Source organism: Arvicanthis niloticus, chromosome 20 (genome assembly GCF_011762505.2).
Source record: "Arvicanthis niloticus isolate mArvNil1 chromosome 20, mArvNil1.pat.X, whole genome shotgun sequence".
NCBI classification, from domain to species: Eukaryota; Metazoa; Chordata; class Mammalia; order Rodentia; family Muridae; genus Arvicanthis; species Arvicanthis niloticus.
Window position 1 is genome coordinate 45,227,764 of NC_047677.1, and position 26,221 is coordinate 45,253,984.

The 26,221-nt window shown below is 53.3% G+C and overlaps 1 protein-coding gene across 2 annotated transcripts in view; it reads left to right on the forward strand.

The window, feature by feature from the left end:
* The first annotated feature begins 420 nt into the window (after positions 1–420).
* Positions 421–26,221, forward strand: part of Mdga1 (MAM domain containing glycosylphosphatidylinositol anchor 1) — a 62,581-nt gene continuing 36,780 nt past the window's right edge. Inside the window, exon 1 of one of the 2 annotated variants that reach the window (XM_076917146.1) lies at positions 421–1,323. In XM_076917146.1, the coding sequence (XP_076773261.1) occupies positions 1,257–1,323 (67 nt within the window). In that variant the 5' untranslated portion in view covers positions 421–1,256. The remainder of the gene's footprint in view (positions 1,324–26,221) is intronic. The other variant, XM_034524870.2, reaches the window with a different exon arrangement.

Genomic DNA, 26,221 nt, shown 5'->3' on the forward strand with positions numbered 1-26,221 from the left:
TTTTTTTTTTTTTTTAACTGGAGGGGAATCAAACAGGAGAGCGAGCGACAAAGGGTGGGAGAGCGAGAGACCGATCACGGAGATGGGAGGAGGGAGAGAGGGAGGAGGGAGAGCGGGAGGCGGGGTGGTGGTGGTGGGGAGGTGGAGGAAGAGCGGAATGAAAAGCTCGGAGGGACCAGAAAGCAGCACAGCGAAGCCCAAGTTGCCGAGCGAGCGGAGCGCTCCCGCGGCCCCGGAGCCGGAGTGGCCGCCGTGCCCGGGAGCCTGGCCCGGCCCCGCCCGCTGGGGCCCCCTCGGGCCCAGGCCGCCGGGAGGGGGGCGGGGACGCCCAACTTGGGGCGCGGCGCAGCCCCGCTCTCCCGAGATCGCGGAGCCCGGGAATGCCACGGCGGCGGCCAGACGGCGGGAGAGGAGTAGGGAGAGAGGAGGCGGCCAGCGGCTCCTGAGCTCCGGCCTCCGCAAGAGCGCGAATTATTTTCAAAGGACTCAAACTTTCCTCTTTCCCTTGCTGGCTGCTGTCCCTCTTGCTTTGGAATCGTTCTCCGGATTCCCGCGGGGGCGCCGGGACGCGATCGCCTCCCCCGGATTCCTCGGCGGCGGCTCGGCTAACTTCGCGGACTCGGGGACCCGGAGCGCTCGCCCCGCGGCCGAACCCAGTCCTTGCTGCTCCGGCGCTCCAGAGGACGGGGACCCGGGCGCCCTCGCCTCCGGGAAGGGCGCCCAGCTCGGCTCCCTTGGGTCGGGCTGCGGTGCCCTCCATACCTACTGCAGGACTGGAGCCAGCGGATTAACCGAAGCAGAGCCCCGGCCTCCCGGCCTGGCTCCGCGGAGGGGCGTCCCCTGGGCGGGGAAACGACAAGTTTGTCAGGCATCGGTGGCCTGTTGGATCAGAGAGCGGCCGCCGCAGCAGAGTGGTCCCCCCGCGCTCAGCACCCTCGGCGGACAGCCCTGGGGACCTAGGACTGCTCGGTGGCCGAGCTTTCTGGGCCAGGGAGCTGGCTGCTGCGCCCGGTGCGCAGAGGCATCAAGGTCCGGGCCAGCGCCCCCTGCGTCTCCACCCGGGCAGCCGCCCTGTGGGAAGAGGACGGAGCCGAGTCGCGCGGCTTGCTCAGACTCCTAGTCTCGGTCGCCGCCCTCTCCGTCGCGTCTCAGGGAAAAGGAGGGAACACAGAGGGCACCGCGGTGCCCCGGCGGATGCGCCCCCCGCCGCCTCTCAGGCTGCGCCGCCTCGCGGGGATGAAGCACTAGCCGTGAAGATGGAGGTGACCTGCCTTCTACTTCTGGCGCTGATCCCCTTCCACTGTCGGGGACAAGGAGTCTACGGTAAGAGCCAGCGTCCCGCTCCACCCTGGCGGAGCCGCGCGGAAACTTTACAAGATCTTGCTCAAAGTGCGCGCAGCCGGGGCTCGGTGGAGCCCTGGTCTTGCACTCTAGAAAGGATGGCCGCGTCTCTGCCCTCGCCTGGGCGCCGGGAGACCGAGCAGGCTGCTCCCGAACCCAAGAACCGGTCCTAGGGTATTGGCGTGAGGCTGGGGATGCCGGGGTGAGGTCTCGGCTTTCCGAAATCTTTCCAGGGGCTGGAGAGATCTAGAAGTCTTGGGAGGATAATACAGTGGGCTCAGGAGACCCGGGAAGAGCCCAAGCTCTGGGCTCGAGTAGTTAGCTGGTTCCTACTGAATCCTTTTCCTCCCTCGGCTCAGCTTTCCGAGTGGAAGCGGGCGATGCGCGATCCGGAGTTGTGTGCGGATGGCGGGCGAGAAGCTCTTCAGCACCGCGGCCCTGAGGCTGGCTCGCCTTCCCGGCAGTGGCCGCGGCTCGATCGCCTCTTCTGGCTTCTTAGCAGTCTGAGCCGATGCTGGGCATCCCCTAATGCAGGCGCTTACTGTTGTCGGCAGCCCTTTTCAGACCTCTCCTGAGCCAGCTCTTCCTGTCCCTGGCTCCCACCAAACCACAGAAACCCAGCCCCAGCTTCCTCTGCCTGCTTGCACACACAGACACATTCAGCCACAGTCCTCAGCAAACGCGGCTCGCACCCATCCGGCTACGTATCTAAACTCTGCCTCCCGCCACCCAGCTCTGCTCTTGGATGCCCAAGACAAGCTCGGTCGAGCCATGGAGTATTCTAGTCACCTTTTCTACACTCCATGCCGCGGGTTTCCCCACTGAAGACTCCTCGGTTCAATACTACCCAGGGTCATCCTCCCGACGTGCACAGCACAGAAAGTCAGTCAGTCCCCAGAGCCCATGGCCCTGACTTTGCTTGCCTTCTGCTCACCGCAGGGTGGGCTTTGTAGTTACTTTCTAATGATGTGCGGCTGGGGCGGGCAGGATTCTCCCGCTTTCTCTGGGGCTAAGAATCTAATTATTCTCTTTGAGAGTAGAGGGAGTTGGACCTGGACTGTGTGGGTGACAGAAGCCATATCCCCTGGCTACTAGTTTCAGGTTCTGGGTCTCTGACTGTGCTGGGTAAGAGAAAGGAACGTCCTGGAGAAGGAATATCTGGAAAGCGTACACCCCTGGGCTCTAACAGCTAGCTGGCTTGGGCTTAATTCCCTGGTGAGGCCAGCTCAGGCATCCAGCCAAACTCTGCTTCTTAATTAGTTTGTGTGTCTCTTACTGCCTGGCCCCTGGCATAGGCCAGAAAAGCCAGGCAGGAGGGATGCTGCCAGAGACGGCTTTATGTATGGGGTGGGGGTGGGGGACTATGAAACTGGACAGAGAAAGACACCAGAGGCCTCAGAGTTCCCGTTCTCCAGTATCACTAAAGATGCAGCTCAGTCACTGCCACCTTCAAGGGAGTACCCCAAGTGGTTATTGTAACTTGCTCACACACCCTCCCGAGATGCCGGTCTATCACCAGCACCTTCCTCCTGTGTCCTTGGGCTGGTCTGATGACACCATATGCTCTCTGGCTTGGGTTCCTCCATCTTCATCTGGGGCGGCCCAATGTACATTTAAGGAGGCCTCTCTGGGTCTACTTAGGAACCCCAACAAGGAGGACAGAGGTTAGGGGACAAGAACCATGGTCTCTGTAGACCCTCATTTTCAAGTTTCTCTGTCCCATCTCTCATATGCCGGGGTCCCAGCTGCTCTTGTTACAAATCAAAGAAGGGTAGAAACACTGGGTCTGCCCCTCTTTCTTCAGAAACATTCTTTGCGCCAGCACTTAGAGAGCTTGGCTCCAGGGAAGGCTGAGTTGCAGAGGGGATTTCCGAGTGGGACATCTTTTTTGGAGGTGAGCGAGAATCAAGAGAAACGGGAGCTGGGGGGGGGGGGACGGGACTGTGTCCCTTGTGAGGTTACAGGCGCTTAGTGACACCTCAGCAGGGTTGGAACTAAGGAGTAGGGTGAGGAGCCAGGATGTGTTGTTCTACCCCACCCATTTCTGTGAACCCCAAAGCAGATGAAGCAAATGCGCGGGAGTGTGGAGATACGCAGGGATGGAGATGCCCACCTTGACCATCCACCGCAGCATCCAGCCCCAGTCTGGTACCCGCCACGGTGTAGGAACGCCAATGAGATCGTTTGAGTAGGTGATGAGCTATAGTTGGGGCAGGTTGACAATGCTTTGTGAGACTTTCAGGTGTCTCCAGAGCTTGGCTTTCACTAAGACAGAGAGAGGGCTTTAGTTGAAGGTTGCTATTCAGAGAGCATGAGGCCCTAGGCTTGCAGCGGGAAGAGAGGGAAGAGTCTGAAGTGCTGGGGTTCACTAGCTCAGAGGAGGGAGTGGTAGTATGTTAGTGTGTGCTGGGGATAGACTCTAGCTGCTACCGCGGCCGTTCTGTCCCAGGCCTGGGCTACTGATGATGGGGATAGTCTCATAAGGAGACTGAGACCAGGGAAGGAAAGAGGGTGAGGGTCAGCCCATCCTAGTGGGAGACAGCTGCTCAGAGCCCTAAGCTCTGCATCCTGCCAGATCCACCACGCTACTGCTCTAAAGCTGGTCAGCAGCAGCAGGATTGGGGAAGCCCTCACAGGCTGGCCAGGTGGCTGTGCTTTTCTTTGGGGCCGCAGATGCTATAGTGGCCGGGTGTGGGGCCAGATGGTCCATTTGGAGCGAGGCCTGCTCCTTCCCCACTTCTTAGTCTCTAGCCTAGTTTGTTGTTTTCAGGGTGGATCCTATAATCTACCTTCTGCCGGGCCAGTGTGTGTGTGTGTGTGTGTGTGTGTGTGTGTGTGTGTGTGTGTGTGTTTGTACTGAGCTGAATCCTGCTCATTGGCCCCTGCCTGGAAGTCTGACTCTGGGGCCCGCCTCAGCCCTACACACACACACACACACACACACACACACACACACACACACACACACCAAACCCCTGGATTATTTAATATGCAGGAGTGGGAAGTGACATTATCCTTAAGACAGGTTGTTTGCAACTTACTGGGGGAAGTCAAAATATTTCACCCAAGGTGTCATCAGAAACTACTATCCTATGCTAATTTTTGTGGGAACATGAAGACAGATGTTGAATAATTTGACAGGAGCAACATCGCTTACAGAATCATCACCAAGGCAGGTTCTCCCCACCTCTGGGGGATGGGGGGGCGGGAGGGGAGAGGAGTTTCGGGAACTGAAATTTCCCGGTGTGGGGTTTCTAGTATTGAGGTGGGTGGGGACACTTGGGACTTTTCTCTCTCTGAGTTCCACACCCCTGCCTTGAAAGAGGCTGGATAAGCTCTTCCCTGGAGAAGCAGGCTCTGGAAGCAGGCTGCCCCTTGAGTCAGCAGCAGGGTTAGGCTTTCCTAACTCCCCAGGAAGGTTCCTGCCTACTTTGTCCCCTTTCTGGTTCCATCCTTTGTTGGAGACACTGCCTGAGGTAAAGATTGTTTTGTGTCCACAAATCCAGAATATTTTGCCTGTGCTGCCTTTGGCAGCACCCCCAAGCCTGCCAGAGGGCTCCCCACGAGGTCATTTTATTCAGCTCCTTCTGGTTGCCCCCCCTCCACCCCCCACCTCCCCCCACGCAGGCAGATGTTTCTTCCTACTCCGCAGGCTGGGCTTCCAAGTATACATGGGTGAGGTTCTGGGGTCTGGAAGCTAGATTGGAAGGGATTGTGTGAGTCAGAAAAGTACCCTTAAGGGGCAGGCTGGGACTATCTGAGGAGCCTACATGCAATTGGCCAGGTCTAGCTCTGAGCTGCTGAGGCTGGGTGGCAAAGCCTCATTTAGAGCCCTGTATTAGCTCTGCTTTGCTGGAACATGAAGGGATGGGCGGGGGGGGGGGGTGTCCGTAGGGAGGTGGAGGGAGCTAATCACAGCCGCCAAGGCCTGGCAAATGAATGATGTAGGAGATCGATACCTGGGGTGGGAGTGGATATCAGGCTGTGGTAGCAGGGCTGCCTTCTCCTGGTTACCCAGGAGGCACAGAGGGGCCTGGATGTATTAAGGCCCAGGTAAGATGTGTAGGATCCTTTTCTCTCAACCTGTTCCCCACAGAAACCCTGACGACTCTTTCTGCGACTGGGTTCAGGAAAATTAGACCAGAAGGTACCCCACCCACAAAAGTTGGGGACACTTGGGAGGGAATTTCAGGTCTCTCAGTCTAGATAAGGCCCCACTTCACCTTCTCCCTGCCCAGATACCTCAGTTTGAGTAAATCCCTGATGCCTGTAAGTCAGAGAGGTGGGGTGTATTCCCTTGGGGCCCCTCGTTATAAAGCTGGTGCTGTTCTTCCAGATATCGCCAGCAGGGGGCAGACTTGGCCACCATATCGCTGCTTCCCTCTCTTTGCTGGCCTCACACTGTCACAGAAGGGCACTCTTCCTGTACTGATTTCCCCAGCCTGGGGTGGAAAGGGGCTCTTTCCAACTCCCACATACCTGACTCAGAATCTTAAGGCAACCACCCTTAGATAAAGCTACACTTTTTGCTTTTACAAGATTATTCAATCCTTCTCTAGGCCATTGAGAACTTCGTGGGGCCTCTGCTGAGCTTCCAGGGCTCTGGTTATAGTAGGCGGTGTGTGGGGAGGGGTCTGATTCCTCTGTACAATTGCCTCTTTACAAACCTAGGTATGGTCCCTGGCTGGCATCTCCTTTCCTGCTGTCAGAAGACTATGGGCCCACGTGGCATTTAATAGCTGATGCAGGAGACAGGCGGGATCCGTGCCTAGCTCAAAGGAATGGATTTTATTTATTTTTAAACAATGGAGTCTTCCTTTTTCCTAAGACTGGATAACATATGTGCTCAGCAGAACAATCAAGGAATACACAAAAGTCTAAGAAAATAAGACTCAGCTCCCACGCACCGGGCATGGCTCTTCCTAGCATCTTTTAGTATATAGGAGAGTGACCCATTTCAGGGAGGGTCCTTGGTGAAGGTGATGACCAGTCACAGGCATGGTGGTACCCCTGTGCCCTGCCAAGTCTTGACCTGACTGTGGCCTTCATTCCCCATGATACACTGAGAAGGCAGCCCATGGGGTGCCTGTCTTTGTCATTGAACTGAGGCTCCAAGGTCATAGGTAACCTACTTAGGGTGGCACAGTTGGTAAGAGAGGATCCCCAGTGTTGGTCCCATGGGCCTTCTGGGTAGGGAAAAGGAAAATGAAGAATGATTTTCTTTGGTATCTACTGAGTCTCCGCCTCTGTTAAAGCAGGTTCTGGGCACCATGGGACTGCTTAACATGAGTGATGGGAGGAGGGAATAGTTCCACAAAGATCCGATAAACCCTTCTTGGCAAAGACAACATGAGACACTCGGGGAAGATGGAAAAGTCACCTCCCAGGACTTGCGGATGGTGGAGATTGGACCAGCCTTGGGCAACAGCCTCCAGGCCTGGGAAAGCTATCCCCAGCAGAGGGCATGCAGAGGTGAAGACCCTGGACATAGAGAGGGGGTTGCCTTGTTGGTCAAGCAGCTTTGATTGAAAGGAAACCAGGGTTGTGAGGATCAGAAGGCCAAGGGATGATGGTGGTGGTGGTGGTGGTGATGGTGGTGATGGTGGTGATGGAGATGATGGTGATGATGGTGATGGAGATGGAAATCCTGAATATGCATTACTGTCTCCAGCTCACACGACACCTCCTGGAGAGATAGACTCCTCAGCCCATATCACCCCTGAAAAAGCCAGGAGGTTCAGAGAGATGAGGTTGCAGCCCCCACATAGGCCCCAGAGTTGTGACTTGCAAAGCCTGTGATAGTGGATGGCTTGGGAAGACAGGCAGGAGGGTCTTGGTAGGAAGGGAAATGGTGACATTTACTGTGTTTGAGGGGGCAGTGTAGAGAGACTTTCTGGGGTCCCTGGAGGGTGTAGCATTTTCTTGAGGCTTTGGTCTGGCTCAGCTGCTGGGAGACGGGACTGAATCTAAGCTTTTGGGAAGTGGGGTCAAGACCAGTTCTTGTTTCTCCTGGAGTTTACATGTCTGCGGAGGGAGAGACTGACCGCAACATGAGAACATGCATATAATGCATCTTACTGAGAGGAATGTGGTAGAGACCAGGGGACTGAGGAGAGAAACGGGGTCAAGTTCATACATGGTGGCTGAGGATAGGGGCCTTCCCTGGGAGCTGTCCCCAAAGCAGAGACCTGAAGACATACCTAGGGAGGAAACAGCACGGATATCCACAGAAGCGGTCCAGGTTGGGGAAACAACCAGTGCAAAGGCCCTGGGGTACAGACACAGCCTGGCTTGTTAGGACAAAATTTAGCAGCCCGTTGTGGGGAAGAGAAAGAACAGGAGGCGGCAGGAGGGGAGCAGACAGGATTTGAGAATTGGTCAGGTCAGATGTCTGGAGCATAGAAGGCTCTGTAAGGGCTTCTGAGTTTAAGTGGGATGGGGCACCGTGGAAGGGTTTGGAGCTAGAGGAGGGCAAGGGGGAAGTTTTCCAACCGAGTCCTTTGAAGGAGAGAAAGGGGGTGAGTTGGAGATCTAACAGAACATGGTCACGAGACCCAGAGCAAGACAGGGAAAGAGATCCCATGGGGGAAGTTGCTGACAATGGCCCAGGTTTGCAGTTGGGGAGCAGGCTCGCAGTGGGAAAAGGCAGAATAAAAAGCAGTTGATTAGACAGATTTGGGGCAGGAGAGTGAAAAGGGTAAGGTCCCGGGCTTCTGAATTGCTGCTTGATCCTGCCCCAGCGTGAAACCCTGAGAAGAGAAGCTGCCCTGGGCCAGCCTTCTGTCTGCTGGCAGACAGGCAAACAAAGGCCTAGGCAAATAGCTTTAATGGTCGGGGTTTTGTTTTGAGTAGGGCTGGCTGGGTAGTCAAGAATGACCTTGAACTTCTGTTCTTCCTGCCTTTGCCTTCAAAGCACTGGGAGTGTTGAGGATCGAACTTGGGGCTTTGTGCATGCTAGGCAAGGACTCTGCGGCGGACTTCGGACTGAGCCATGGTCCTAGCCACTGAGTGTGGTTTTGAAGGTGGGTTTTGTGCGTAGGTTGGGCAGCAGAAAGATTGGTGTGAGGAGAACACGGCTCAGAGGAAGTTACTATAGGCCTCGGTTTCTGTCCACAAAGCAATATGGACATCCCCAGAGAAGGAATGTGTCTATGGGGACAGTGGCTGGGACCAGGGTTCTGAAATGTACCCATGTCTAGGGAGAAGAGAGAGATGAGACAAAGTCGATCTCATTAGGGAGGCCTGTCAGCAGTGGCTGGAGAAGAGATGAGGCCGTAGAAGGCAGGGGCAGAGTTGAGGGGTACTGTGTGAGGTCAAAGAGAAAGTGTTTCGGGGTTCACTGAGGGCTGGGGGGTTCCTCAGGTTTTCCCCAGGAGGCCCTTAGTAAAAAATGCAGATCTAGGCTGTTCCTAGCAGAGATACTGGCTGGCACCTGGATTGCTCTTTGAATTACAAGGGCAATAGGCAGGTGGGTAGGGCCCACTGGGTACCTGGCTGCCTCTTCAAGGAGAGCCTGAGTTTCTCTGTCTGTAAGATGGGTTTGCCACCTACGGCTCCTGGGGTTCACAGGGAAGCCTCCGTGGGATGCCAGCTCTGAGGTGAACCATGGGGACTCTCTCGGGAGCAGAGACGGTGGCAGCAGGCAGAGGGATGACCCCGAGTGGGTGCTGCACAGAAGCGGAGTGTTGAAAAGTAGGAAGCAGTGGCTGTACTTGTGACAAGTCTGGAGGACCACAGAGGCCTGAAGGGACCCTAACCTGAGTCCTGCTGGCCTGTCCCTGGTAGAAAGTGGTAGCTTCAGCATGTGTGGTGACTTGATGGCCTGGGAGAGGCCACCCAAGCTCTCTTTGGTTCCCTTCCAGCCCTAGAGTCAGCCAGGATGCTAGAATTATCTGGTGGGTTGGAAATGGTGGGGAGCTTGTCCACAGTGCAGGCTGGACCCTCTGCCTATCCACAGTGCAGGCTGGACCCTCCACTGCCGCAGGAGCGCTGCAGACGGAAGCTGCAGTTGGAAGCCCTGAAATTGGTGCTTTGACATAGAGGCTCTCTGGATCCACACGGTGGGTGCAGATGCGTCAGAACAAGCCAGGACTAGCTGCATCTTCTCCTTAGGATGACTTCAGGACTTGTCTAGGCTTCCAGGCCACCGCCCAAGCTGAGGGTCAGTCAAGCTCCACTTGACCCTGGGGCTTTAATGCAGTCCCTTTATTCCCAAAGCCATCAGCTGTGGCCTTTGACTAGGATGGTTCTCAGAAGACTCAGGCCAGGAGATCAGGATACCACTTTATTCCTGCCTTTAACCACACAGCATCCTCATCTCAAACCAGCTAAGGGCAGAAAGGTACACGGCAGGGGGTGGATGTCCCTAAGGGGCTCCCCACAACCCTCATTTTCCAAGTAAAAAGGTTGAGGGTCAGGCTGAGTGGTGTACTGAGGTCTTAAAGTTGACAGGTAGGTCGGGATTTGAACTCAAAGCTGTTCAATGACAGACTTCACGCCTGCCTGTACTACCTCAACTGTGAGGCTTCGGTGGCACTGCCCTGTTGGTTTGCTCCCTAGCCTTTCTTGGGGGGATGGGTTGATTGCTAAAGTGGCATGAGGAGCCCTCCTGTCCTCCAGGGACCATGTTTACCTATGAAACACTGAGACTTCAGTCTCTGGCTCCTCTGGTCCAGGGATTCTCTAGGGTCCTTCCACCTTGGGGGCTCTGCTTAAGTCCCCAGGTTTGGTTGTGCATTAGATAACCAGGTCAGTCCAGCAAATATCAGTCCCCCAAGCCCGAGTGTTTTGTCATGCATACTTAAATTAGCATGTCTGACATCTTGGCCAGTTTTTTTTTTTTTTTTTTTGTTGTTGTTGTTTTGTTTTTTGTTTTTTCTGGAGACAGAGTTTCTCTGTGTAGCCCTGGCTGTCCTGAAACTCGTTCTTTAGACCAGGCTGGCCTTGAACTCAGAAGCGGGCCTGCCTCTGCCTCCTGAGTACTGGGATTAAAGGCGTGTGCCAGCATCACCCAGGAAGCCTCCTTCCTTTCAAGAAGCTTTCTCAGAAGCCCCAGGACAGCCTCGGGTTCCTTGGCCATTTTAACTGTAAGGGAGGCTGAAGTGGGCACACGCTTACCTACAGGAGTACAGGACTTCCATAGAAAGACATGCATGGGGGTCAACGAGCTGGCTCAGCCAGTAAAGGCACTTGCCACGAAGCCCGAGGACCTGAGTTCAATCCCCAGGTCCCACATGATGGAAGGAGAGAAGTGACTTCTGAAAATTGCCCTTTGACCTCCACAAGCTCACCTTGGAGTGAACACACACACACACACACACACACACACACCAAAGTATAATGATAATGAAAATGAAAAAGAGACAGATATGGAAGGTGACGAGCTAGACAGCAGCCTCCAGTCAGCTGTTGATCTATTTTGGAGTTTGTATATGTAAGAGATCAGAGGTCCATGTCAGGGGTCCTTCTCAATGGCTCGCCACCTTGACCTGTGGCTCACTGATTGGCTGAGCTGGCTGACCAGCAAGCCCCGAGGATCTGCCTGTCGGTGCATTCCCAGAGCTGTGAATACACGTCTGGCTTTATCTACTTTTTTTTTTTAAGATTTATTTTTAGTTATGTGTCTCTGTGTGAATGCACATAAGTACAGGTGCCTTTGGAAGCCAGAATAGGCATCAGGGTCCCTGGAGATGGCGTTATAAGTGACAGTGACCTGATGTGGATGCCGGACCCTCTGAACGTGGGTCCTCCCTCAGCTACGGCAGCAAATGCTCTTAACCACTGAGCAACCCAAGCCTGGCTTTTTCAAGCGGTGCTGGGGGTGGGGGATGGGAGTGGGGTCCCAACAGGGTGTGTCAGACTTAGCCATCTCCGTGTGGCCTCAGGTGACCCAGATGTGGATCTCTGAGAGTGTAGGAGACCTGAGACCAGAGAAGACAAGGTCAAGGTCGTCAAGCTGTGCAACAAGCACCCGCTCACCACTGAACCATCTTCCTTTCCCACTGCCGTGTCTTGACTGAGGTCTGAGTGGTGTGAATGGCTACACTTGACCCGCTCGGCCGACCTCCCTCAGATGAGACAGGGCCTGGGAGAAGACTCAAACCAGAGCAGGCAAGTGACTTGTCTGCAGTCACTCAGATTTTCCTGTAGGAGTCATTTCTGGACTCCTGCCTGCCTGTGGCTCTGTCCCTTTCCCCAGGTGACCCCCTGCCCTCCCAAACCCTCTGTCCTGGCTCTCCAGGGAGCCTGTCTCCACTAGCAGGTGTCTTATTTCAGCCTGAATTCTGTAGCCTGCGAAGTGGCAGCTTCCTGGCTTTCAGGACCAGATCCTGAAGGGCTGGGAAATCCTTCTGAGGTGATCACTCTCTCCTAAGACCATAAAGTTCCACTACAATTTTCTGTATCTTTCTTTGGGCCTTCGTTTTGGGAAGTTCTTGTCACTGTCTGACCTTATTTCAACTTGCTGGAATGTAACCTGGCATCAGAAAGACCCAGAGCTGAGTCTGCCTGAATCTGTCCTTGGCCCCAGTCTCATTTTGACATCTTGACAGAGGCTCATTTCTCCAACTCTGAGTGAAATCCCAGGAGGGCCAAGCTGGAAGAGTGTCCTGATCCTTTGGGTCTGGTTCTAATGCTCCAACCAAATGCGGGAGACCTTGGGGAAGGTCGGGTTAGCATCCTGCATCCGTGAAGGTCTATGTGCAATGAGGCTGGGCTCCCCCCACCCCATAGAGCAGCTGCCGAAGCACCAGAGGTGTTGCAGACAGGACTCGGCCACCCCACTATGGCCTCATGCAACCCAGTGCATCTGGATCTCTGCAGACAGAGAGCTGAGATCAGAGAAGAAAAGTTTGTGAAGACCACACAGCTATCATGAGACCAGGCTGAAGTCTATAGCCATACCGAGGGACTCCAGAGTTGACTTTCTTTCAATATCCCGTGTCACCTCTCCAGCATGTCACTGTGGTATTAGTGAATTCCTGTCTCCCCTGCCTCTCGAACTCCATTAGAATCTCCCACTGCCTCCGTTTCCCTCTCCCCGCCCCCTCCCCCCAGACGGGGTAATGTGCTTGCTTTGAGTCCGGAGGAGTGGATGTCAGAATGAAATGTCAGGAGGCACCTGCCTCCTTGTGGATGGGGTGTGACGGGAGCTTGCCCACACTCCCCACAAGATCAGCCATGCAGTCAACAACCAGCCGGCAGGGGACAGCATCATCTCCAGCAGGGAAGGCCTGGAAGCTAATACCCAGGCGTGAAGCCCAGGCCCAGTCCTAATGAGTAGGTGGTTCAGGACACAGGAATGGGGCGGTATCCAGGGGCTGTCAGTACTTGGGGTAAGGGACAAGGGACGGGGTGGTTAGGCATAGTGTGAACATGGTTATAGCCATGATGTTTCAGCGGGGGACACCGTAAGGCCATCATAACTCCCTTGGAGCTGAGGTTTTAAGAAGCATGGGAAGTGAGCTCTGGAAACAAGGGGCCCCTCCCCCTCTCCCTTGAGGAGCCTGGTTAAACCAGTTTGCCTGTGTCCTTCTGGAGAGCTCTGGTTCATATCTGCCTCTCTTCCTGAGGTGAAGACACACCCATCTCTGCTTCCTCCATTGGCCAAACATCTCCCCCGCTGCAGGACTCTTGTTAAGTCTAACCTCTGAGTCCACTGGGCAGGAAGGCACATCTGCTGTAGTGGGCAAGGTGGTGTCAAGATCCACACAGTGAATGGCAGGATGGATAGCCACTGAAATGGCTAGAGGGACGCAAGGCACTGACAGCAGGCCTAACCCCTCAGCCTGGCCTTTGTGGATGGAGCCAGCCTGCTCTGAAGAGCTGGAGGCCCTCGGCTCAAGCCTCTTTCCAGAGCTGCTCATTAAATCCCAGTGCGCGGTGGTTCTCCTAAGTCAGTGGCCCTCAGCCTTCCTAATGCTGTGATCTAACTTTAACACAGTTCCTCATGTTGTGGCAAGGACTTATTATTGTGGCTACGTCATAACTGTAATTTCACTACGGTTATGAATCATAATGTAAATATCGGATATGTGGCTGGTCTTAGGTGACCCCTGGGAAAGGGTCATTCAACAATGCCCAGGGGTCGCGACCCAGAGGTTGAGAACCATTGCCTGAACCTTTCTGGAGAATAAGGGTAAAGTCTGTTTTTGGAGGGGACAAAGTCAAGGAGTAGTGAAGACAAGCAAGGATCCTCAGGGTACTTTGGGAAATTCTGCAGGTGGACCCCAGCTCTGAAGAATTCAAAAAGAAATCAGGTCAAAATGGTGTATTACCTTGCCCAACAGGCCGAGTTTTGAGGTCTACAGAATTCTGTCCCTATCTTTAAGGAGTTTGCTGTCCTGCAGCCCTGAACAGCTGCAGCTTTCACAGGGGCCACAAAGGAACACCTCTGGCCTTTTGGGGGTGCTTCCAACTGGGACCCCAAATGAATTCAGCACTTAGTGAGTACCCTCTGTATGCATGCCACACATAAGTGCTACACGCAGCCCAGATCTTCAAGAGGTTAGAGGCTGTGGGCTGAGAGATCACTGCTCCCACTATATTAACTCCATCTTTCAGAAGCAGAAACTGGTGGCCAGCTATAAGCTGGTGGCCTTGTTCTGTCTCCTCTGTGGGACCTGGGCTCACATTGAGATGTGATGTGATGTGGTGTGGTGTGGTGTGGTGTGGTGTGGTGTGGTGTGTGTGTGTGTGCATGCATGAGGTGTGAGTGTGTACATTTATGTGTGAGCTCAAGCAAGTGCATGCATTCATGTGTGTGTGTGTGTGTGCGTGTGCGTGCGCGCGCGCGCATGCATATTTGACATGATAGAATAGCCAGCAGATGTGAGTGCCTTTTCAAACTACCTCACTCCTGGGACATTCAGAAGCTAAGGCAAGCTCCACGCTACCTAGCCTTAGCTTTTTCAGACAATGTGGTCCCTGGCACTAGCCTTATGGTGGGGCCAGTAGGTGCTGACTCCTGAGTCCCTGAGTCAGAACACCCCCATGTGGCTCCTTCCTTTTACTTTGGGAGGAGAGGAGGAAGCAGGTGGTGAGCTTGCCTTCTTCCTGCCCCCCGCCCACCCCCCCCACCCGTTCTGTTGGAGGCAAACGTAAGACTGGCAAGTGTTTCTCACTGTGGACCCTGACAGCACTTACTGCCTCTTATCTCTTTCTCATACATGGAAACCTGGCATGCGTGTGTGTGTGCGTGTGTGTGTGTGTGTGTGTGTGTGTGTGTGTGTGTGCGCGCATGGATACATACTGGTGTTGCATGCACAGATGGATGGATGTGTGTACTGAGTGTGTGCCCTGGGGACCTCCCAGGGGATTCTGAGCAGCTACCTTTGTCCCCAGCCCTCCAACAGATTGTGGTTCCTGGCAGACACCAGGTTCAGCCCCAGCACCCCGGGTTCAAGCTGACTCTTCCTGGCTCTTGTCCCTGCTGGCCACAGGCCCTCTCCTCTCCCCCACCAGGAGGCCTGGGGTGGGGGGCAGGGGCAGGCCGAGGCTGGCCCGGAGCTCATGGCTAATTTTCCCGGCCGCAATCGATCCGGCAGCTTCTCCCGAGTCTATTAGCAGTCGGCAAGTGAAAATATCCCCCATCGAGAGCCCTGACCTGAGACAGGGAGGGATCCATAGCAATTTGTTCAAACAGAGGAGAGTGATTCCTTCTCATTTCTATTCCAATTTAGTCCAGGGAGAAGGGGGTCAGGCTGGGAGGCCAGAGCTGGACCCAGGCCTTATCCACTGGGTCTTCTGTGCCAGCCAGGGTGGCAGCTGGTGCTACCCATAGTTCCTGGAGGGGGGGCTTGGGAAGGAGGCCTGCCAGCCTTCCCGGCAGGCTTTGCTTGGCTGCCTGGGCCTGGTTGTGGGTTTAGTTTTCACAAAACACAAAGCCACTCGCCAGAGCCTCATTCCCAGGCACCGGGCTCTGCGCCAGGCGTGCGCTCACCCAGGGCACCCTTGCCAGAAAAGAGTCTGGGCTGGTACAGGACCACAGTGTCCCCAGCTGGGCCCAGTAGTAGACTGGGAGAGGGGTCTGCCTTCTGAAGCTCCATAGCCAACTGATTGGGGACAGCCATGACTCAAAGGGCAGCCGGGACATTAGGGCTCCTGTATTTCTACTTCCCGACTAACTCAGGTTTCTACTTTGGGCTTGCTCAAAGCAAACATTTTTGCTAGTGGCCTAGCCAGGGAGTCTCTTTCAAGCTCCTTCAATAATACCTGCTTCCAGGGCTGGGGATGTAGAACCATCTGTGGAGTGTTTGTCTAGCATGCGTGAGTTGCTAGTTAGAGCCCCCACACTACATAAACTGGGGGGACGGGCACGCTTGTGATCTCACCACATGGTTGTCCAGGAGTTCAGCATCACCTTTGGCTACATAGTGAGTTGAAGGACAGCCTGGGCTACCTGAGACCCCGTCTCTTGTGAGAAAGACAAAAAACCCTCTTTCCCCAGACATTTGGTAAATGCCTAGTGTATTCTGGTCACCGGGTCAGAGAAATCCCCCCATTTTCCCCTCTACCTCGGTTTCTCCCTAGTGTTCCTTTTGATCTTGTGCCCTCAGCTGTCTGCCTGGCCCTCCTCACATCCCCCACAACCCCAGAGAGCAGCTCCTTTCTTATGACTGGGGAGACCCTAATGACTGAAGTTTCAGGGGGGCCACTGCAGTCCCTTTCCAGGGCCTCCACATACAGGCCCCTCCTCAGTCCCAGGCCTCTCAGGAGTGGTGCCATGGCAACCAGAGAGAAGGCTTCTAGGAAGGGTTGGCCAAATGGCCCCACATGCATGGAGGCCCCCCTCCCTCCTTCACAGCTTCCTTCCCTCCTTCAGAGCTCCAGGGAGGGCAAGATGGGAGAAGATCTTCACACCAAGGTATCAGCGGCTGGCAGCTTTGAGGTCAGTCGCTGCACATGACTTGCCAGGCTCAGGTGACACCACCGGCATTTAATTTCAGCATCACGCAACTAAATATACCACAGTGGGTGAATGATGTCGCTCTTGCTGAGCGTGGGGGAGGGGCAGGGGGGAATGTGGTGGGGCAGTGTGGGCTGAAGGGAAGCTGCAGAACCTTCTAGAATGGATCCTGGGTTCCAGTCCTGCCTCAGCTGTGTGAAAACTTGGGCAGGGTTTCATTTCCCTCATGCCTCGATTTCCTCACCTGTGAGAAGAATTAACGTGTGCTAAGCTGTCCCTAGTCCAGTTCCTGGTTCAGGGAGGGCTTAATGGCAGAGAGGTTGAGAGAGGACCCAAAGAGCGATCACAGTCCCAATAGTGTCATACACAATGCCACCTGAGGAGAGGCATGGCATGCTCCGTGTACAGGCAGGTGACACAGTATTGGAGAGACAGGGGACAAGGCTAAGACTGTGGGTCTGGAAAGGAAAAGGCTGCCATCCCCATTTCTAATACTGGCAACCTTTCTGTTTGTCTCTGCCTGACGCAGACCCACTGGCCACCTCTGTCTTGTTGCAAACGCCACACTTCTTTCCTTCCTGAAAGGCAGCCCCATCACATGTCCTATCTACAGCCATCCCCCTGTGGAGCTCTCAGCCTCCAGGAGCAAGCCCTTCACCCATCGCCCACCCAGTCATTTACAGTTTGCTTGTGGGCATAGCGTTGTAATCAAATCCCACGGTTTGTGCCATTTACAGAAAAGAGAGAGAGAGAGAGAGAGAGAGAGAGAGGAGAAACCTTTCAGTAATGGAGGGGGAAAACCCAACTAATAAGAGCATGCTTGAAGAGGAAGGCAGGCATTCTATTTCCTGATTTATAAATATACTGGATGCTAAAGAGAATAGATTCCCAGACTTTGGTGTTGTTTTTTTTTTTTTTTTTAAACTGACTCTCAGAAGAAAATGGCATGTCCTTTAAGAGATTTAAACATGTCCACTCCTCAGGAATGTTTGCTTTGAAGGAACACAGAGAGAGAGAACAAAAAACTGGCTGGGCGTGGATGGGCTTTGTTTCTTTTAAAAATAGTATGTGTTTGTGTATGTGTCTATGTGCATGTAAGTGCAGGTATCCACAGAGGCCAGAAGGGGGCGTCAGATACCCTGAAACCAGAGTTCCAGGCAGTTGTAAGCCACTTGATGTGGGTGCTGGGAATTAAACTTGGGGTCCTCTGCAAGAACATCAAGTGTCCTTAGCTGCTGAACCATCTTTTCAGCCCCTCAGTGAGTTTTATAAAAGAACCCCACAAAGTAGGGGTTGCGGGGTGTGGCTATAAGTGAGATGCCCCTGGAAGGTGTCTTGGAAGGAAGTGCTGGAGAGAGCATTGGAGAGTTGGAGGATACTTAACTAAGCAGAGCAATGGAATCTCTGAGGTTGTGAGGTAACAGTGGGCTTGGTTGGCCGGCCTCAAGGAAGAATAGAGAAGGGCAGTAAAATGTGAGGTAACAGGCGTCAGACGACTGGACAAAGCAGGCCATGTTGGCTGATTGTCACTGTCTGCTGTCATTGGATCACCTGGGAGACACACCTCTGAGTATGTCAATGAAGATATTTCCAGAAAGGTTTAACTGGGGAGAGAAGACCCCCAGCCTGAAGACAGGCAGCTGTAACGTATGGGCTGGAATTCAGTGAACGAGGAGCAGAAAGTGTCCATTGCTCTCTGCTCTAACTGTGGGTTCAGCGTGGTCTTGTGATCCTACCACCCAAGGGGACCCGGAGCCAGAGTAATCCCACCCCCAACCCTGTAACGCGTCAGGTGATTGGTCCTTTCTATCGGAAACACATCAAGTGATTGGTCACAGCCGGGAAGAAAGAAACTAGTCCAGCTGGTTGCTGAACACACTGTTTAGGTTTAAGTGAGGTGGTAAGGGGGAGGCCTGGGGGGGGGGGTGAGTGAAGGAGAATTGGGGTTGCTGTTAAAGGTCGCTGCTGCTTCCGCTGCGTGGTGAGGGAGGCAGGCTAGTCATGAGGGAGGAGATCCAGCAGATCAGTCAGGAGGCCGCTTTAACTGTCCAGGCAGGCGCTGGTGATTGGGGCGTACAGGAGGCAAGCTCCAGAAGACTGAGCAGGGGAGGGGCACTAGCGGATTGCAGACGGGACACAGGAGAAGGAGAGTTCGGAGCTTCCTGACTGATAGTAGGTAGTCATCAGGACATCAGATAGTGTGTCCCGCTCAAGGGGGCGGGGGAGGGGGTCCGGCTCCAGAGGCCAGTGGATAGAGAGGTGCGAGAAGTTAGCCTAACCTTGGAGCCAACCTTCCCATGGCCCCAGGTGGCTAGGGTGACCTGCTGGCCTACCGGAACACACTGGTGACTCTACGAGCAGGCGGTCTTAGGAAGGTTCTGGAAGTGTGGCTGTGGTGGCTCCCTGAAGTTGGCTCAGAGCATCTCAAGGGTGGGGACTCCACTGGGGACTCAGTGCAACCTGAGGAGAGGGAAAGGGGCCTCCAGACTTTCATCCTCTCTTCTTTGCCTCTCCTCTTTCTTCTTCCATCCTAGGAGCTGGGGCCCTGCCAGCTCCCGAGCTGCAGGATTGATTTTGCTTTCAGTGTTGTTATTGTTATTATGAACCACTTAAACAACTTCCCAGGAAGCAGCCGGCCCCCGCGCCCATCAAACATTAACCGTTCATTCGAGTTCGCTGCCCATACCTGTCGATACATTTTTACATAGCTGTAAACAGTCGTCCCTCCTGCTCTCTCTGCTGACTTTATCTCCCGCACACGTCTCACGCTATTGACAGAGCTCTCAGCCCTGCCACTTTAATGGACAGGTAGCACCCTCTGCATTGATGGGCCAGGCTCGGGTCACCGTTTCTCTGCAGCTCGCTCCAGAGAAGGTACCAATTTGCTTTTCTCTTCAATAACACCACCATGAATATCCTCATGCGAGTGATTTTTCCATTTGAAATAATTTCTTCAGCGGTCTCCTTCCCAAACGTCTAGCTTCTGGCACTGAGACAGCTGGATAAACGCATGTGCAGCCTGGCTACATGAATCCGATCATCTTCGTGTGTTTGTATGACCCGGTTTAAAAGATGTATGCTCTCGTACTTTTTAATTTCTGACTTTTCATATCCCGGAGCCACATTTGGACTTCTCAGCACCTAGCGATCATAACAAGACTAGATCTGCACCGGGCTTTGCAGTTTATACAGCACTTTGTTAGATGTTGCGCTTAACCAGACACTGTGAGCCTGATGTTATTTTTGTGGGGGTTTAGTCGAGTGAAAAGCTGGCACAGAGCCTTCCCCTAACCCTGAGTTCCAGCAAATTCGATGGAAAGGATTCCATCACTGTCCACCCAACCATCACTGTCCCATTTTGTCTGAGGGCTCAGGGTCCCAGATACCTTCCAAAAACCCAAGTCAAGACCTGTGCTCTGGGGTTGGGTATCAGATCCATGGGTTCAGGTGACTTCCTGGGCTTTGGAGTCAGGAGTCTTCAGGGCTCTCTCTGGCTTCAGCACAGCCATGCTTTGCTTGTTTCTCATCAGGGCCTGAACCAGGCTCTGCCTTCTAAGATGGAAATTTGGATGTGGTACAACAGGAGATGCCTGCTCTCCAGGACCTGTATCCCAAGCTTATAGGGATAGCAGCCACTCAGGAAGCTGTGAAGGTCCACACTGGAATAGGCAGGCTGTAGCGTGGGTCTGGTTCATTCTGCTCCACCCTGTCTGTCCTTCTAGAGTGTCTGTCAGGTGTCCTGTGCTGTGCCAGGGATAGCCCATCCTAAAATATTTAACACTCACTGTTTACAGCCAGCCCATTTTATAGTGAGAAAACTGAGGCTCCAAATTAGAGTATTATGGTTTGCTTCAAGTCATACAGCAATTATTGTCACAGTTGGGACAGGAAGCCACATTGAGGCCTGAGTCTCCTCCCAGCCTGTACCTCCACTGGGAAGATTGGTATAGTTATAAGGAATGGGAACTGGGTTATAATGAGACTCTAGGGTCCTGACTGAGACCAGGGCTGAGGGAGCCATAAGAATGGGAGAGCATGTTGGAGCTAGGTGATGGGGTTCCAGTTAAAATGTTGAATGAGTAAACCAATGAGCTTGGCCCCAAATCCTTGAACCAGGCCACTAGGCAGCAGCCTTAGCCCTCAACATCAAGGGGTGCTCTCTCAGCTTCTCTTGCTGCTATGGTTTTAGTATCCAGCTAAAGTAGCCCCCATTCAGTTTTACTGACTCCTCTTGTGGAAATTTGGGACTGGCTCTCAGAGGGCCCTGGGCTCTGTTAACAACTGGAAATAGAGCAGAAATGAGTGCCTACCAGATATCAATCCCTGTGCTTAGTGCCTAGTACTCCATCCTAAAGTGGATGTTGTTCCTGGTGGACAGCACTGTTCCAGTGTTCCCTATCTTGCAGATAAAGAAACTGAGGCTCAGAGGTTTATTAACTTGCCCAAAGTCATATGACTGTGAAGTCCAAAAGTTCTGCCTCTGCCCCTCAGATCCGCCTTAGGCAGCTCAGCACCTCACAGACTCAGTCTAGCAAGCTCCTGCCTGAGATTGAGAACTTGCTGCTTTCTCTTCTCTGAGTGGCTGGCCTGTGCTGGCTAACACTGCACTTCGTCCTCAAGCTTGGACCAGTGTCCCTGAATCCATAGGAACCTAAAGGTTCTCATTCAGAGGTCTTCCCTGGTGGCCAAGGAGTCATCCCAGAGCCCAGATGGCTGCCGACTGACAGTTGACAAATGGCCCACTTCCTGCTTTCTAGCATTACCTGGCCCACCTCCTGCTTGCTTGCATGTGTTCCAATGAGGCACAGATGTGGTGAAATGCAGAACATTCCCAGGGACTGGGGCACAGACAAGCTGGCCACTGCTTTCAGAAAGATGGGTTGATAAGATGGCCGGCCTCTTCCAGAAGCTTCTAGCTCTGCCAACAGGCTATGTGTGCATCACCGATATAAACCCAGCTTCTTTGGGGGCTCAATGGTGGTGATGGTGGGCTGTTCATCCTTAGGTGTGGCCCCATGCCTTGCTCAGAGGTGAGGGGGAGTTTGGTTGGACATGTGATTGGCCTTTTATCATTCACTTAGTGTGTGTATGTGACTGCATATGCATATGAGATGCATGTGTGTGGAGGTCAGGGGTCAACTTTGAGTATTGTTCTTCAGGAGCCATCCACCTTGATTTTTTTTTTGAGAGTGGTAGCCCACTAGTCAGCAAGACCCAGGCACCTACCTGTCTTTTCCCACTCCTCAGTACTCACTACCAGCACCATGCTCTGTGTCTTAGTCAGAGTTTGTATTCCTACACAAAGCATCGTGTCCACGAAGCAAGTTGGGGAGGAAAGGAAACTTATTCAGCTTACACTTCCACATTGTTGTTCATCACCAAAGGAAGTCAGGACAAGAACTCACACAGGGCAGGAACCTGGAGGCAGGATCTGATGCACAGGCCATGAAGGGATGTTACTTACTGGCTTGCTTCCCCTGGCTTGCTCAGCTTGCTTTCTTATAGAACCCAGGACCATCAGTCCAGGGATGGCACCACCCACAATGGGCCCTCCCCTCTTGATCACTAATTGAGAAAATGCCTTACAGCTGGATCTCACAGAGGCATTTCTGTGGGGCTGTAGCTCATGAGTGGGCGTGGGTCCTGTTGGGCTGAGTTGTGGTTCCCGTGTGTCTGTCATGGCTTAGGGAGACAGAAACTTGGGAATTTGACTGAGTTCACTACACGCGGTGCCGGGCATGGAGAGGTCTCAGCCTGGAGTCCCTCAGGGACAGAGTTCCTGAGTGGAGAGGGAGGAGTGGGGGTCTCTGGGCTGAAGCAGCTGACCGGGAGACCAGTAGTCTCTGTCCTTGGGCTCCCAGACGCCACTGGGAGCCACAGAAGAACTGAGATGGAGTGGGCTTACTGGCTGGACCGGCCCACAGCTGAGAGGGACAAGAGGGAGAAGCGGTGCCCCCTGTGGGGTAGAGACTCTTGGTTATGGCACTCTCTTGGCTGGATCAAGGCTGGCTCAGCTAGCTTGCTTGAGTTGGCAGGCCTTCGTGGTAGGAACACAGAGAAGTCTTCTAGTGGTAGATTAAGCAGCGGCTTGGTAGTCAAAGGCCTTCTCCACGATTCCCTACACAGGGCCCCAAAGACATGAGGAAGTCCATGGTTTTAAAAGGTTTATTGTCATGGCGGAAAGTGGATCTAGTTGTCCTCCCCCTCCCCCCCCCCCACCACCTCAGGGCGGACTTGAATTAAGTAGGGAGGGAGGAGGGAGGAGGGTCTGGGAAGGAATGTTTAATTGGCTACGCCCTCTGGCCTTTAGGTATCTTATTAATATGGAGATCTCTTGAGGCTGAGGCCTACAGTCATGCCCTCTACCTGTGGAGGTGACACAAACCTCCCTTTGGGAGGGGCTGTAGGGGCATTGCCCTACGTGACTGAAAGGCACAGATCAATGGAGGTCCTCGGCCGAGTGTCAGGAGCCTGGAGTCTGGGAGTGTGGCAAAATGTATGCAGTCCCTTGCAGGTATGGATGCCTGTTGGGTCTCTGGCCATCTCTAGCCAGTGCTCCACCAGAAACCAAGCTATCCTTTCACAGTCCTACACATTTCCTCAAGGGAGGCTCCTTTTTCTGTGATAACTCCAGCTTGTGTCAAGTTGACACAAAACCAGCCAGTACACGCTGGCTTTTTACATGGATACCAGGGGTCACTGTGCTTTGCAAGGCAAGCACTTCACTGGCTGAGCTATTCCTTCTGTCCGGTGGGCATGGCTTTGATCAGCACAGTAGGCCTTGGGGTGGGAAGCAGATTTTTACCATGGTCTGAGCTGAAGAGACCCAAGGCTCCTCACCCAGGAGGCTTTCTGTCTATGAGGCTCTAAGGACCAGATAGTTCATCGTGGAGGCTTAAGGAATGTTACAGAACCAATTGATACATAAGTGCAAAAGTCAAAGGTGATTGGGCCGTAGGAAGGCTTGGGTGCACAGGAGAGGAGGAGAGTGAAGAGCAATGAATGTGGCCATGGGGTGATTGGCCTGGGAGAGGATGGCTAGGGGTAGATGGGGCCAAAAGTCTGCAGGAGTGTCTCTGAAGATGGTGGGCACTGGGGTGAGGATAGGCAGAGAGAGATGGGATTGTTTTAAACTGGTCTTCCCAGCATGCACCTGGAGGTACCTCTAGTCTCAGAAAGTGTCCTGGGTCACCCCTGGCTGTCAGTGCATAGAGACCAGGCTTCTGGCAGCTGTGTAAATAGCTGGGTCACATGAAGGTTAGGCCAAACCCATTTTTGAGATCGTGGAGGACAAGGCTCATTTCCTTCAGAGGCCCGTGTCTGATAGCCCACAGGTCGCAGGAAGGGGGTCACAGAATCAAACGCGGCAAGCCTGCTGTTGCCTGCCCCAGGAAGCCATCCCCCACGTCCTTGGACACCATTCTCTGAGCAGCTAATTAAGGGAGAAAAGCTTGTTAATATTTCAGCACTGTTAACTCCACTAAGTTACTAAGTGTCCGTTTACATTACGTGCATAAAAGGATCAATAAACACGTTCGTTCCCAGAGATGGAAGGGCAAGAGGGGTCTCAGTGAGGGGGGGACGTTACCGAAGGATCCTACCCATGTGATCTGACCAAAGCGGCTGTCCTGGGTATCCCCAGCCAGGTCCTCAGCATTGGGCTGGGCCCTCAGCAAATGAGATCCAGGAAGTGCCGTGGCTTCCAAACCAGAGAGATTTGCATGGGTTTATGTAACCTTGCTGAGCCTCATCCTTCTCACCTGAAAAATGGGAACAGCGATGGGCCCCTTAAGGCAACAAATAAGGTCACTTCTGAGATGACACACTCCTTAGAACACCGCGCAGAATGAATGTACTTCCTGAGTATGCTGTTGTGGTGAGGGTAGTGTTATGGAGAAACCTGAGGTCTGACCCAGGTCCCAAGCTCATCCACGTCCCTCACTGACTGACTCTCGGCAGGCCTTTAGTCACAGCGGGTGGCCTCCAGGCAGAACTAAGTAGTTCTTGGCTGCTCATAGAATTTCACAGGACAGTGAAGGGAGTTGCAAGGCAGCCTAGGGAACGCCAGGGTCTGAGTCCCTACCTACTGTGGTCTCAGTGAGTGACGCTGCCAAGGCGTTTTCTTCTCTGTGCCATCAGTTTCCCTCTTTGTGAAGGAGGCTAAACATTGACTTGCCTTTTTTGTCTTAGAACCGAGATAAAGAGCGGGAACCTACTCGTGGCACAGCAGGACCACATGCTTCTACTGAGCATGTGCAGAAGGCGTGGTGGAGTCTTTAAATCTGTACCGCCTATAGAGAGGCGGAGTGCCCGGGAGCTCCTGTCCGTCTTAGTGGAGGCTAACTGTTTAGGTAGCTTAGTCGCTGCGTGCCAGACATCACTTCATTTTATTTATTCAACATGTGCATGGCTATTTACGTGCGTGTGTAAACATGAAGCATATGCGCGTGTATGTGTTCCTGTGAGCATACTTGTGGAAGCCAGAGGAGGGTGTTAGGCGTCCCGTTGTTAGTTTCTGCCTTATTGACTGAAAAAAAAAAAATGGTCTCTGAGCTACCAAGGCCCAGCAACATCTTGGCCTGTCGGCCGTCCCACCCCTTCCCCCAAACCCCAATCCGAGGTCAAGCCCTAGGTTTTTACATGGGTGCTGGGGATTTGAACTCAGGTCCCCATGCTTTAACCGCAAGCACTCTTGCCCTTGGAGTGCTCTCCCAGTTGTTCTAAACACTCACATGGGTTTACTTACACATTCCTCACAGAGACTGCATTTTTAAAAGAAGACTAAGGCTCGGGAGCCTTGAGGGGCACTGTACTGTTAGAGCATCCCCTAGCTTCAAAAGAGCTCAAGAGCGCCCCCTACCTTCAGTCCCTGCACAACCCGCGGGATGAATTTCTAGTGTATTCTTCCAGTTTGATATCTGCAAGAGGACCACAGTAGGTGGTTTCTTGTCCTTCTTGCTCCTGTCTCATACTCTTGGGGGCTGTCACTCATAATGAGGGCTTGCGTTAATTGGGCCAGTGTTTTATGTATGTACATACATACATTGCTTGGAACATTCAAGGCTCGGAGGGGTTAAGAAACTTGAGCTGCGCAGGGCGGTGGTGGCGCACACCTTTAATCCCAGCACTTGGGAGGCAGAGGCAGGCGGATTTCTGAGTTCGAGGCCAGCCTGATCTACAGAGTGAGTTCTAGGACAGCCAGGGCTATACAGAGAAACCCTGTCAAAAAAAAAAAAAAAAAAAAAAAAAAAAAAAAAAAAAAAAAAAAAAAAAAAAGAAAGAAAGAAAGAGAAGAAAAGAAGAAAAAAAAAAGAAAACAAAAAACAAGAAACTTGAGCTGCGTCAGCCCTAGTCCTGGCAGACTTCAGAAGTCTGCTCCTCTTTCCAGTCGGTCCCTCCTGTTCTTTGTCACATCCCCCTGCATTCCCAAAGCCACCTTGGTCCTTTTTGCTTCCCTGCTTGATCATGCCCTTTGAGAGCGAGCCCTGCTTACTTTTAGAGACAGCCTCTTCAGCACCCAGCAGGCGCCAACCCTGAGCCAACCCTGAACGTTTGTTGTTGGGCAGATGGAAGAAAGGATTATGACAGGCCCTGACTAGTGGCCTTTTGAAGCAGGCACTGCTGCTCCTGGAGGCTTCCCAGGATGTGTGGAGCCAGGGCCGAGAAGTAGAGTCAGGGACAGAAATACCATCATTCATCTAGAGAGCATAGTCTGTGGTCATGACCTGTGGAGGACAGTGTGGCACATGGTGACATGTCAGGGAGAGAGGGCACTGGGGATGTTATACCAGGAGGAAAATGTAAAGCTGGAACCAATTTTTTTTTTCAAGATAAGGTTTCTCTGTGTACCCCTGACTGTCCTGGAACTCACTCTGTAGACCAGGCTGGTCTTGAAATTAGATTCACTTGCCTCTGCCTCTTGAGTGCTGGGATTGAAGTTGTGCACCACTACTGTCTACCTCACCCAAATCAGCT